The sequence below is a fragment of the Pan troglodytes genome, chromosome 9, assembly GCF_028858775.2.
Source record: "Pan troglodytes isolate AG18354 chromosome 9, NHGRI_mPanTro3-v2.0_pri, whole genome shotgun sequence".
Classification (NCBI taxonomy): Eukaryota; Metazoa; Chordata; class Mammalia; order Primates; family Hominidae; genus Pan; species Pan troglodytes.
The window spans coordinates 13,890,611-13,905,355 of record NC_072407.2 but is presented as its reverse complement, the minus strand read 5'-3'; the positions used below and the strand labels follow the sequence as shown (position 1 = coordinate 13,905,355).

General features: G+C 42.5%; 1 protein-coding gene across 3 annotated transcripts in view; it reads right to left on the bottom strand.

Moving 5' to 3' along the window:
* Positions 1 to 14,745, bottom strand: part of SWAP70 (switching B cell complex subunit SWAP70) — a 114,791-nt gene that overhangs the window by 25,573 nt on the left and 74,473 nt on the right. For 2 of the 3 annotated variants that reach the window (XM_508279.8, XM_024346969.3), the window contains 4 exons: positions 14,196 to 14,362; positions 6,485 to 6,683; positions 5,357 to 5,453; positions 1,591 to 4,685 (listed from right to left, as the gene is read on the bottom strand). In XM_508279.8, coding sequence (XP_508279.5) covers positions 4,579 to 4,685; positions 5,357 to 5,453; positions 6,485 to 6,683; positions 14,196 to 14,362 — 570 coding nt within the window. In that variant the 3' untranslated portion in view covers positions 1,591 to 4,578. Of the gene's footprint in view, positions 1 to 1,590; positions 4,686 to 5,356; positions 5,454 to 6,484; positions 6,684 to 14,195; positions 14,363 to 14,745 lie in introns of those variants that run through there. The other variant, XM_063782784.1, reaches the window with a different exon arrangement.

The window sequence follows — 14,745 nt, the reverse complement described above, 5'->3', positions numbered from 1 at the left end:
GGAAAGAGAGGAAAGAAATAGAGATTCCATAAACTATTCCCAAAACTGATCCTTTAACAAATCTGGAGCACCTCCTCTGCACTGTAAAAGCTGAGGAGTGCCTCTTCCCACACTTTAATATGTCTTGACCTTATTCACCTGATCCTCGCCCCACTAGGGCAGCTGTGCCTTGCTGGAACTACCCAGAAGGTTGCAATTAAGGCTTGGCCAGTTAGAACAAGCACAAGCGCTGTGCGGGACACATCACTACCTGAGTGGCAAATCTGAAAATTCATTCCTCACAAGCTGCTAAATGGTGCTGACAGACCCACCCTGTGTTTCAGCACCTGGAAATAAATCAGGGTTAAGGCAGCTTTTACACTTCACGCCTCAGCAACTTGCATCATAGTCTTTTAAAATATATGCAAAGCAACCCCCTCCAGAGGCTCTGGGTGTGTCAGAGGTCCCTGCCCTCTGCTCTCTGCCAGCTCACAGAGAAACAGGCATTCTCCCTTCCAGGTGCTCCTCATTCGCACTGAAGAGGTCAGTCAACTCCTAGGACATCTGAAAGGGAAACCCTGACTCCAAGGGTTATATTGTGTTCTGGATAATAGAACTTGCCTTTCTGTAGAGCAGGTTTTCTCAGCCTTGCCACTACTGACATTTTAGTCCACGTAATTGTTAATGGGGGCCGTCCTGGGCATTTTAAGATGTTTTGCAGCATCCCTGGCCTCTACCTACTCGATGCCAGCAACACTCCCTCCAGTTGTGACAACAAAAAATGTCTCCAGACATTGCCAAATGTCCCCTGGAGGGCAAAATTACCACCAGTTGAGAACCACTGTGAGAGAGAAAGAACAGTTTTTTGTTTTTGTTTTTGTTTTTTGAGACGGAGTCTCCCTCTGTCGCCCAGGCTGGAGTGCAGTGGCATGATCTTGGCTCACTGCAAGCTCTGCCTCCTGGGTTCATGCCATTCTCCTGTCTCAGCCTCCTGAGTAGCTGGGACTACAGGTGCCTGCCACCACGCCCGGCTAATTTTTTTGTATTTTTAGTGGAGACAGGGTTTCACCGTGTTAGCCAGGATGGTCTCGATCTCCTGACCTCATGATCTGCCCGCCTCAGAAAGAGCAGTTTTTAAACACACCAACCAGTGTCCTCTCCCTCCCTCCAAGAGGGAAAGATCAGCTTTCCAATATACAATCAAGCTGGCCTGAGTGGGCCCACTTGGTCCACAACAGGCATTTTATCTTGGCAACAATGCAAACCACAACAAACAAACAAAAAGCCACACGGTTTACTCTGGTGAAAGAAAAACTGAAAAGCATAAAAAGAAAACTAAGGAAAACAGAGGTAAGAAAATTTGAAGGTAACAGCAACAATGAATGAGAAATCATCTTTGTAAGTTCCCGTTTGTGAGCTGACACATCAGCCATGGCTTGCCCACATTCATGACTCAAACACCAAACATGAGGCCATAGCTAACTTCTTGGGGTCTAAACTCCAAACCCAGTGTTTTCAGGAAATGTCCCTAAACCAAAGTCCATCTCATTATATGAAAATACACATAGATACACCCAACTTTACCCCCCACTGTTTTATTAAATCAGACAGTTTAAAGTGTATGTTCTGGTATTTTTAATTTTCTTACTGGGTCCATTTTACTTAAAAAAAATATATAAAACATTTTTAATATATCTTAGAAAAATTAGCAAAAAATTGAGAAAGTTGAGCATATTACATTGTACAATGTTTTCATACGAATGTTTTAAAATCATAAATATTTGGTTTCCCCTCAACATATCACATCACAAAAATACATTTCAAAAACTTTTTTCATATATAATTCCTGTAAATGATCATATCCCTACTTATTAAGGAAAACACCTGATGACAAGCACTCAAACACTCTTGAAATTTTCTGTACAGTAATTACAAAAGTAAAACCAAGAGTTCTGTTGGCCCTTTAACAGGTGAAACCATTTTAAATAGTATCAAAATATAATTCCAAATGGGATATACTTAGTTCATTTCTGTGCTATCTTTGATTCACAAGTATCTATCTTAGCCAAAGCACTGTTTAAAAGGATATTGCCTCCTAGACATAGTGCCACTGAAAACCAAGATGTAAATCGGTAACACTAGGCATTAAACAGAAAGCTTTTGCACAACCACATATGTAACCGCTTAGTCGTATCAAGGTCCACATGTGACCAGAAAGCAGGCAGTCCTTAGGTGGATGGCCAGGGGCCAGGCAGTGTGAGGTCTCCAAGAACCCAGGGCTAGAGCAGCTAAGCCCCAGGTCATGTTATCAGCTACAGCTGTGGAATAAGCCAGGTTTAAGGAAGGACGTTCTGCAAAAGCGCAGGACCTATTTCACAACTTCTAGAAGTAGAAATTCACATATTCCATCATGATCCTCCCCACCATGCAGAGACTATTTGACTCCTAAGGCCACACTGTTTCCACCCCATAGATTTCACAGAGGTGATTAGGTTCTTTGTAGAATACTTTTTCCTCATTCTGGAATGAGGGATACTGGAGTCTTCTGGTGTAATGTGCAATCAAACCACACGAAAGGTTCCATTCCTTACCTAAGTCTCGTTGGTCTAATACACCTGCCAGCTACTGAATAAAATGATAATACTGATAAATGGCTGGGCAGAAATCCAACACCCAAATCAGCTGTCAAATTTCAAAGGCACATGATACAAAAATATTTTAGACAATACACTTTATAAAGGCAACTATAAGAAACCATTAAAGTTACATTTTTATTAAACGGCCAAAAATCTTAAGACAAATACCTACAGACCATTTCTTCATTGGCAAATATTTTCCAGTCATAAAAGGTGATAATTTATGGGATTATATTCCAGTTTCCTCTCATGTAAATAAATACATAGACTGAAGCTCTAATACCACTCTCTCTAGATGTATACATCTATTTGGAATTGCTTTCTTAGCATGCACTCAGCAAGCACTAGCATAAGAACACCTGAGGTTCTCTGTCCTCATTTCATACCTGTAAGAGAAAGGGACTTTATTCTACTGAATTCTGCCCTTTTTTTGCAACAACTGAATTATCCCCATATTTATTTACAATTTTAAGCTTGATTGCTGTCCACGGAGTTACTGTTGCTTCTCAATTATAACTAGTGTTAGAAGGCTTGATTTCATAAATGTTCTTTTTAATCCAAAGATAGATCATATATGAAAACCTTCCTCAATACTCCTTTCAAATCAGATGCATATAAACTATGATCCCAATTTCCCTGTTAGACGTATTTCTATTGGATATTTCCTCCATTGTCACCATAGAGGAAGGGAAAAAGCAGAAAAGCTGCCTACCTAACAAAGGCTAACATAATGGCTAGGCTAATATATTGACATGCTATCATCTTTATGATGTTTTGAATCTAACTAGCAGACATACAGTCAACTTCCTGTTGACCATGTGCATCTAATCTGCTTTCTTAATTATACAAATAATTTTTATTTCAAATTAGCTTCTTTCTACTACTCAGTATAATCCTCTCACAGCCTGGCATATACTTGGTAGCACATCATTCACTAGAGAGAGTACGAGAGAAAATTAGGTTGACAATATGGGGCAAAGGGGTAGTCTCCTTTAAGGTGAGGGGAAAGGAGATGGGAATGAAACATGCCAAGTGTATGATGGTTAGGGAAAGAAATATCTTAGTAGAAGCTAGAAAACCTCTACTAACAGGATCACATTCCAAAAGGGCAACCAGGAAATGGCAATGACTCCATGACTTCTCTGTCAGAGCACCAATGGTCAAAGGCATTCCATGTCAAGTGTCAGGAAATGGAAAGCAAACTGGCCAATCTAGTTTAACAGCACATACTCGGAAAAGGAAACACGCTGCCAAAGGAAAGAGCTGACATCCAGTCCACAGAGGTTCTGAGTACCCAGTGGCAGTGAGCCCCTCCAAACTCTGCAGAGCTGACTGTGCTGTCTGCACCCTGCCTCATTTGGGGAAGAATCTGAGAGAGCTAAAAGACAAATTTCAGAAGGTGATGTTTTCAAAGAAAGAGTAAACAAACAGCTTGACAATGTTGACTTTTTTTTTCTTTTCAGGTAGCCCTTGTTTGCAGGAAGATAAATAAGAAGGCTTCCTTAGGATATTGACCCACTTAGAGAGGCACAGAAGGAAGAAGAGTTAAAAGCAGCAAAGCCGGGGTTTTTTGTTTTGTTTTGTTTTGTTTTGAGATGGAGTCTCACTCTGTTGCCCAAGCTGGAGTACAATGGCATGATCTCAGCTCACTGCAACCTCCGCCTCCCACATTCAAGTGATTCTCCTGCCTCAGCCTCCCAAGTAGCTGGGATTACAGGCGCCCGCCACCACGCTCAGCTAATTTTTTTTTGTATTTTTAGTAGAGACAGGGTTTCACCAGGTTGGCCAGGCTGGTCTTGAACTCCTGACCTCAGGTGATCCACCCGCCTCGGCCTCCCAAAGTGCTGGGATTACAGGCGTGAGCCACCACGCCCGGCCCCCAAAGCTGTTTCTTTTGTCTTTAGCATAAAGCTCTCCTGCCATGCAGTATCTACATAACTGACGTGACTGCCAGCAAGCTCAGTCACTCCGTGGTCTTTTTCTCTTTCCAGTTCTTCTCTCTCTCTTCAAGTTCTGCCTCAGTGAAAGCTGCAGGTCCCCAGTTAGTGATCAGGTGAGGGTTCTTTGAACCTAAGAGGCAAACATGCTTTAAATACAGGAAGTATTATATTCTTCAGGGTACCCCATCATTTTTCTACAGACAAAATAGTAACTTTCCTACTTTATTTCTTCTTTGAGGAACATCCATAAATGTCATACCAGCTAAAACAATTAGAAGATGTATACCAAGGGGATTAACTGGGCCCTCTTACCTATTAGGGGATAAGATTTTCAAGAGAAATTTATCCTGAACAGCTTGTTTTTTTTACATTTGGGCTAAAAAAGTTTCTTTAGTACAATTCAAATACACAAGTGAAACAGAAAAATAAATTTAAAAATAAATATATGGGCAGGGCGTGGTGGCTCACGCCTGTAATTCCAGGACTTTGGGAGGCTGAGGCGGGCGGATCACGAGGTCAGGAGATCGAGACCATCCTGGTTAACACGGTGAAACCCCGTCTCTACTAAAAATACAAAAAATTAGCCGGTCGTGGTGGCGGGCACCTGTAGTCCCAGCTACTTGGGAGGTTGAGGCAGGAGAATGGCGTGAACCCAGGAGGCGGAGCTTGCAGTGAGCCAAGATCGCACCACTGCACTCCATCCAGCCTGGGCGACAGAGCGAGACTCCATCTCAAAATAAATAAATAAATAAAATAAAAATGAAAAAAATATATATATGATTACTTCATAGAGTCTGTTACCTGGTTCTATCAGTCGAATTAATCCTTCATGATGGGCCACTTTGTCCTTCCAGCTCTTGGTCTTATTAGTTGCCATCTCCAGCTTCTTTTTAACTTCCTGAAACAAAAGTGGATTTTGGACTATTCAGACACACGGGTAGTTTAAGAACCAAATCACAACTATTGGGCCCTTACTATGTATTTGTGAATTATCTCATTAAATCCTCTCATAGCCCATTCTAAGAAGTGGGAACTACTATTACCCCATTGTACAGAGTGAAAACGGGTTCAGAGAAGGTCAGTAACCTGCCGAGAGTCACACAGCAGGAAATGGTAGAGCCAGAATTGGAACCCAGGCTGTCTGATTCCAAAGCCTATTCTTCCACCATCTGCATACTAATTACAATGGGTGTATGGCCCTGTGTGCCAGTTACAGTTTACTGCCTCTGCACTCCAAATCCACCCTGAAACGTCCTGCTGGTGAAACTAAAATAATTCTCCCTCACTAGCTGGCGGCATAAAGCTTTGTCAGTAGAGGGTGCTGAAGGGACACGAGGAGGGAGGGACTTTTCTTCTAGGTTCCACTCAGCGGCTCCTGTGGCACTCAGAACACCCACAGTGCTCACCACCAGTGAGTTTTTGTAGCACCTCCCTGTGGGCAGCTTTTGCCGCTGGCCTCCCAGTGAGCTTTGCTGGCACAGCACCTCAACAAACTTTTCTGCCATCTATGCACCCTCTCCATGGAGGTCTGGATCACAGCACTGGGGTTAAGGGGCAAGAAGCAAAGAACACTCTTCCAGATCCACTCCCTCCCTGGTGCTCTGCCTCAGTTTTCGAGGCAGTGGCTGCTCCCTACGTTTGCTATTCCTGCATTCTCAAAGCCTTCTTTACAACACAGTAGGTAATCTCCTATGACAGTTAATAATGTTTTATATTAAACTTTCCCTGTTCAAATTACTGTGCAGTTTCTGTCTCTGATGGATGTATAATATATCTTATCTCCTGTAAAAACTCCCTCTTTTTTCTTTCTTACAGCTAAGCAAGATTCTTACTACAGCTTCATGTTGGCAGCTAAGCAAATAATTCTATTATTGAGAAATGTTTTTCAAAAATTTAAATATACAAGTTTGCAGGGCCAAGTCTCATTACCTCGTACTGCTCAAGTGCTTGCTTCCGTTCTAACTCAAGCTGCTCCAGCTGCTCCATGGCCTCCTGCAGGGCCTGTTCCTTCAGGACACGCTGATTCTCCAACTCCTGCTTCTCTGCCTCGGTTGTCTGAATGGCCTGCTGCTGCTCCAAGTGCCACTTTTCTAGTTCAGCCCTCTTGGAAGACTCTTCCTCCAACAACCTACAATGTGGAGGAAAGCTCCAGATCAAATCCTGCCCAGGTCACCACCCTGACCCAGCAGACGAGGGAAGCATTTTAGACAAGAGAATATTTGAGGTCATCTAATCCCCATCTCATTCCACCAGGAGGAAAGCAGGAGCCAGAGAAGCTCATATTCACAAAGCTGGTAAAGCAGCCTATATGTCCTGCTCTAAGCTCTCTCAGTTTCACCCGTTTGTGAAATAAAAAATAACATTTATCCAGAGTTTAATGTGTGCCAGGAACTGGCCTAAGAGTCAAGTGTATTTTCTCAATTAATCCTCACAGTAAATTTAGGTGCTGCTACTCATATTTTAGAGATGGTGCAAGTGAGACACAAAGGTTCAGTGGCCTGTACTAGGATCATCCACCTGCCAGGTGGCAGGGCCAAGATTTGAAGTTTGCCTGGTTGCTACAACATGAAAACATTTTCATCTAGTAAAAACCTATTACCATGGAAAAAGCTGATAATGAAGATGAAGAAAGGAGTTAACACAGACAGAATAGAGATACTATTTATTGAACAATTGCTACATGCCAGGCCTTTGCCTCCATTATTGCTAATCCCCTAACAATCCTGAAAGGTATTGTCCCTACATTACAGATGAAGCAATGAAAAACCAAAGGGTTTAAAAGTATGTTGCACAGGTTATAATGGATTTTAACCCACGTCTGTGTGACTCCAAAATAACAGGAATACCTATCTGGGAATACCCAGCTATGTAGTTGTTTAAATAAACTAACAAACAGCCAAAACCTGCATTAAAGTGTATATAGTGTCATTCGATGCCAGCCAAGGACAGGATACATATCTAGTGGCTTGAACACCAATATTATGGTAACAAAGTAAAGTCACATGACTGGTCAGTTACTACTACCTGCCAGCATCTGCTCTTATAAAACTAACAACAAAGGAAATAAAGTAACAGACTATACCAACACCAATTTCCAAATTCCCTCTACAACTTCCTGCAAGGTTGTTATTCAACTCAGCTCCAATACTCTAGGTGATGGGCTACCACTCGTTGCCTCACAAATTGGGCCAGTTTATTTATGGGCAGCTTCAATTCTTACGAAGTTTTTTCTTATACTAAGATGAGTTCTCCCATCCACTACCCTAGTTCCACAAAGGAAGTATGTACTCCCTCTTCCCTGTGATAGCCCTTTCGCAACTGGAAGGCAGCTTTGTTGCCTGTTGAGAACATCCTTCTCCAAGACCACCTCCAGCCTTAACTAATGGGACCCAGCTTCCAGACTCAATATCCTTCTTAGGAGACACTGAGGTCTCCTCAGATGTCTCTTGGAGTTTGATGTACACAACAGAACACGACACTACAGATGTGGTCTGACCAGCGCAGAGTTTATTCACTCAGTTGATGTGTATTTTTTATGTGCCTTCTACGTGCTTTTCTAGGCACTGGGGATATAAGAATGAACAAGACTGGATGGGTCTGTTTTTTCATTCTAGTGGTAAAAGTATGGAGGGGGAATGGACATTTCCAGGTGCTTAGGCTGCCCAGCCTCTGAACTCCTTCATGTGTCTAGGGGAACTGCCACAGTAGAAAACTTGATGGAAGGTAGGGCTCATTTCCCGCTATAGAATCCACAGGCCAGACACCTGCCCTCCCACCCCTTGGCAGCTAGGGTATGGTGGAGGCACAAGCTGGGCTTGGCTATGTAGATGCTCCTTCTGGAACTTTGACTCTGCAGCACCTGGCACAAAGAAGCAGAGCCAGTAGAGAATTCATCTTGCCGGTGGCAGTAACATGCAGTGTTGAGTGACAGCAGGAGCGATGGCACTGCTGATGCCTGGTACCAACATGGGCGCCAGCGGCATCCTCACTGGACTCTTCCCATGGCCTGGCTTGGGCTGTAGTTGGGGCTGCTCATCCCCCTGTGATTCCTGCCTGTGTTCAAGGCCTGGTCACCTGCCTTTCTGTGGAACTGGCAAACTATTTAAGAAACTTTCAACAAATTGTTTTATTGCTTTAGCTAATACAAGGTGGTTTCTGTGGTTTGCAAGTAAGACTCCTGACTAAAGACTTCAGTGCCTCACTCTTTTTCTGTGTATCGGCTTCCTCATTTATCAAAAAAGGAATAGAAACTACACCTACCATCAAAGGTTTATTAGTGTATTAAATGCGATAATGCACATAAGGTATTTACATGCCTACCACACAGCAAGTACTGGTAGGTAACAGCTTATATTATAGAGGGACAATTATCTCATTTGCTCTGGACACTTCACATTCATTAAGGCTGCCTAAGAGTGTATAGGTTTTGGCAACCACATTTCAGGGAAATGAAACTGTAGAACTTTTCAAATGAATTTCTATAAAGCCAAGTCTCCTGGATCCTGTACTTGTTCTTTTGATATGTTAAATTAGCTTCTTGGTCTAAAATCATCATTCTAGCCTGTCAACATCTTTTTTTTTGAATGCTTATTTTTACATTCCACACATTATATATCTTCCCCGTCTGCAAATGAGATAAAGGAACAGAAAGCAACACACTCGGAGTGACTCCCAGTAATGCTAGGCATTACTCTAAAACACTCTGCATGCATCATTTCATTTCATCCTCACAACAACTGTATAAAGTTGGCCATTCTCTCAAGTTACACGGCTAAAAGTACCAGAGCCAGGAATCAAACCGTGGCCTCATTCCAGAGCCCAGTCTCTAACCTTCAAATATATGAAAAGTATTATATCAAATGTAAGAGGGACTGTTGTTCCATGTGGTCCCATTGGATCCATTCATTCATTCAAAAAAACTTCCTTGGGTACTTACTGTGTGCCAGGTACGAGTTGCTGGGAATACAGACACGACTAAGGTGTACTCCGGGGTGTTACAGATCCAAAGTGGGTAAGAGTTACAACAGGACAGATTATGGCTCAGCCTCAAGAACTTTCCAATAACTCGATTTTTCTTAATTTTTTCTTTTTTGTTTTTTTCTTTTTTGAGACAGGCTGGAGTACAGTGGTGCAATCTCAGCTCACTGCAACCTCTACCTCCTGGATTCAAGTGCCTCAGCCTCCCGAGTAGCTGGGATTATAGGCATGCACCACCACGCCCAGCTAATTTTTGTATTTTTAGTAGAGACAGGGTTTCACCATGCTGGCCAGGCTGGTCTCAAACTCCGAGCCTCAAGGGATCCGCCCGCCTCAGCCTCCCAAAGTGCTGGGATTAGAGCGTGAGCCACCATGTCCGGCCAATAACTTGAGTTTTCTACATTTTAAATGAACAGTTTTCTTCTGAGTTCTCATTCAGAAGTGGCTAGATCACCTTCAGGATTACCCATAAAAAAATAAACTTCATAGCAGAAAGGGTGACTATAGTCAATCATAATTTAATTGTACATTTAAAACTAACTAAAACAGTATAGTGGACTGTTTGTAAGACTAAGGATAAATGCTTGAGGTGATGGATACCCCATTTACCCTGATGTGATTATTACACATTGTATGCCTGTATCAAAATATCTCATGTACCTCACAAATATAAACACCTACTGTGTACCCACAAAAATTAAAAGTTAAAAAAAAACTTCAATCGTAATTTTTAAAATTACAAGATCTGGCCAGGTGCAGTGGCTCAAGCCTGTAATCCCAGCACTTTGGGAGGCCGAGGCGGGTGGATCACGAGGTCAGGAGATCAAGACCATCCCAGCTAACACGGTGAAACCCCGTCTCTACTAAAAATACAAAAAATTAGCTGGGCGTGGTGGCAGGCGCCTGTAGTCCCAGCTACTCAGGAGGCTGAGGCAGGAGAATGGCTTGAACCTGGGAGGCAGAGCTTGCAGTGAGCCGAGATCACACCACTACACTCCAGTCTGGGTGACAGAGCGAGACTCCATCTCAAAAAAAAAAAAAAAATTACAAGATCTACGTGTTTCAAGCTAAAGTTCTTGTCTTTCATTTAAACAATTTACTATAAAAAGTTTCTCTTTTTTTTTAAGACACTGTCTTTTTAAGACACTGACAGAGAAAGAACTATCCATTAAAAGAATAATGAGATTCCAAATATTCCACGAATGATTGGCTGTTGCTTTAAGAAAGGAGTGAGCAAACAAATTTACAAGAAAAAAACAAACAACCCATCAAAAAGTGGGCAAAGGACATGAACAGACACTTCTCAAAAGAAGACATTTATGCAGCCAAAAAACACATGAAAAAATGCTCACCATCACTGGCCATCAGAGAAATGCAAATCAAAACCACAATAAGATACCAGCTCACACCAGTTAGAATGGCGATCATTAAAAAGTCAGGAAACAACAGGTGCTGGAGAGGATGTGGAGAAATAGGAACACTTTTACACTGTTGGTGGGACTGTAAACTACTTCAACCATTGTGGAAGTCAGTGTGGCGATTCCTCAGGGATCTAGAACTAGAAATACCATTTGACCCAGCCATCCCATTACTGGGTATATACCCAAAGGATTATAAATCATGCTGCTATAAAGACACATGCACAAGTATGTTTATTGCGGCACTATTGACAATAGCAAAGACTTGGAATCAACCCAAATGTCCAACAATGATAGACTGGATTAAGAAAATGTGGCACATATACACCATGGCATACTATGCAGCCATAAAAAATGATGAGTTCATGTCCTTTGTAGGGACATGGATGAAATTGGAAATCATCATTCTCAGTAAACTATCGCAAGGACAAAAAGCCAAACACCGCATCTTCTCACTCATAGGTGGGAATTGAATAATGAGAACACATGGACACAGGAAGGGGAACATCACACACCGGGGCCTGTTGTGGGGTGGGGGGAGGGGGGAGGGATAGCATTAGGAGATATACCTAATGCTAAATGACGAGTTAATGGGTGTGGCACACCAGCATGGCACATGTATACATATGTAACTAACCTGCACATTGTGCACATGTACCCTAAAACTTAAAGTATAATAATAATAAAATTAAAAAAAAAAAAAGGAGTGAGAAGAGTTAACTGAGCAGCCTTTTACACAGGCCCTTGGCGTAAGATTATGTGCATTTCATTAGTGCCAGTTTTCCAACCCAACTCCAGGATGACTTCCCTTGATTCTTCTATCCAGAAAGGCCTATCCTGAGGAGCAAAGAACAAACCCTCTCTGCCAATCTGACAGAAAGTCCCTCTGAATCAGCCACAGCCTTCAGTGACTTCAGGAAAGAGGAACACACTTCACTTAAAAATGACCACTAGGCCGGGCGTGGTGGCTCATGCCTGTAATCCCAGCATTTTGGGAGACTGAGACAGGCGGATCACAAGGTCAGGAGATTGAGTCCATCCTGGCCAACATGGCGAAACCCCATCTCTACTAAAAATACAAAAATTAGCCAGGTGTGGTGGTGCGCGCCTGTAGTCCCAGCTACTTGGGAGGCTGAGGCAGGAGAGTCGCTTGAACCCAGGAGGCGGGGGTTGCAGTGAGCCGAGATCACGCCACTGCACTCCAGCCTGGTAACAGAGCAAGACTCCATCTCAGAAAAAAGAAAGGGGGCAGGGGGGCAAATTTGTCCATTTCAGGTTCCAAAAACTAAGAGAAAACAAAATTTAGAATAATAAAATAATTATATTCATAAAATGCCCTTTGCACATTAAGAAAAAGTTAAATTTGTGTGCAGTACTTTCAGCATATTGGATCAGAGCTGTATGTAGAAGTTACATCTGGATTCAAAAGGTTGAAACCATTTTGCTATTGCTTAAATCAGAGTGTGCAAAATAATTAGCTGGAGTTTTTTGCCGTTGTTGTTTTGTGTTTTTTTTGAGACAGGGTCTCATTCTGTCCCCCAGGCTGTAGTACAGTGGTGCAAATGCAGCTCACTGCAACCTCAACCTCCTGGACTCAAGTGATCCTCCTGCCTCAGCCTCCCAAGTAGACTTTTTTTTTTTTTTTTTTTTTTTAAAGATGAGGTTTCACCATGTTGCTCAGGCTGGTCATAAACTCCTGGGTTCAAGTGATCCTCCAGCCTCGGCCTCCCAAAGTGTGGTGGGTGAGCCACACTTTGTGGTGTATTTTTCAGAAGCCTTGTGAGGTGATTCTGATACATAACATTGGTTAAAAAACCACTGGCTTCAATTATCCAAAATTATCCCTTATTCAAAATATCACTCATTCTATAAACACTAAATAACTAAGACTAGTATTTCTAGAATTATCTGGTTCCCTCTGTGATCTAGTCTCTGCTGTGTCATAATCAACTTCCCACAAAACTGCAGTAATACATATAGCATATTTCACCTGCGAATTCTTTGCACAAAAGCAATCTATTAACTCTCAACACGGCTCAAATTATGAGGTGGCTCAAAAAATGTTGAGTGTCCTGTAGAACGTCACTCTGGACGTCACGTGGCACTCAAACATTCCCGTAGAGTGACTCTTCTGCTAAAATCACTGCCGAGTGGCACTGGAAGGGAGTTCCAAGAACCTGATTAACCTCACAGTGCAGTGAATGTGCACCTGTGGGGCCTATAAATGCCTGGCAATATGCTACATGCTTAATTTTCTATTTAGAAAATAATTTTTCCTTAAAAAAATTTAAATTTAAAATCCAAATGTCCAAAACAATTTATTTATTTTTGAAGTCACTTTTGGCAAAATATACAAACTAAAGATGGCTTCTTCTTTCTCTTCCTATCTAAAGATTAAAGAAACATCTTTTGCTGCTCCACATGTAAAATGGCAGCCATGGAAAATCTACCCTAGCTCATCTCATAACTGCTCCCCAAAACAGGGGGTCAGAGATCAAAGACTGGACCATGTGCTGCTACTGTAGTGAATACTTTTTAGTGCTGTCTCCCATCCCAGACACCTTAAAGAATGTAAATGGGGCAGCAAAGTAGAAACTGGCAGAGGATAGGCTCGATTTTTCCCTTTGGGAGTCTTCATTTTATTTTGTCCTCCCTGCTGCCATGAAGGCCCAAAATTGAGAGTTTTCATCTGCGAACATGACTATCATAAAGTTCTAAGGGGAAAAAAAATCTAGGTTTCAAATACTTTTAAAATCAGGATTTCAAGTAGTAATTACTGAAGGAATGTTACCAATCCTGAATGACCAAATAGAAACTGCATATTTCTTCCTTATTCCTCAAAACCTGACGGCAACGTTGGCCTGAACGGGCCCCTGCCTGCATACCAACGGCCCTCTCTGGTCTGGAGCATGTTGAAGATGCCAAGCTCTTATCAGAGGTAATTCTGGGTTTGTGGATTTTCTCGAATATGACTAAGGGTACCTCATCAAACATACCTACCAGACTGCTCTAAAATAGGCCCTTATTTAGCCCCAGAAGCAAGGGTTTCCCAACGCCTCAGAATGAAAAGAAACACTCCAGCCGGTCGAGTCTCCACAATCTTTCTAATCTGGACAGCACCTCGAGCTCAGTCACAGCCAGAGCAGAGACACTTCTCCCTCTCCACCAGAGTGTTAGTCATTCCAAGAAACTGTATTAGCCCAGGCAAAGTACATAAAGGCAAAGTCTGCAAACAAATCTGGCACCTGGCCTGAAGCTTCCGCACTGTCTCTTCATCTTGCCGGGCCTGTCTCTCATCTTCAAGAGCCTCCTGCAGCTTTAGGTACATGTCTTCCAGCTCCCGTACTCGCTGTAAATACTGTTCCAGTTCAGAGGACTTTTGAGCAACCTGTTCTTCCATCTGCTGTCTGATCTGTTGGTATAAAAGGGTCTTGTTTAAATGCAGGTTGACTTCTTTCTCAGGGAAAGCCTCACCTCCACCTGAGGGGTTGCCCACAGCTGCAGCCTCAGCCCATCAGGGTGGCAGGACCCTGTCCTTCAATCCTTGAACTTAAAGATGGAGGAGATGAGGGTACCACACCCAATCGCAATAGTGAAAGAGTCTGGGAAGAGCAAATTATAACCCAAATTATGTTCTGCCCTGCTGTATTTTCCATCCCTTCCACTCCACATTTTAAGACTCAAGTCAAGAAAAAAATGTTTCCTTGTGTAATTTCTCTCTAAATTCCTTTCTGTCTTAAAGTCACAATCTTTTTACCAATAGGGTCTTCTCTAAAAGGAACGAACCTTTTCCCA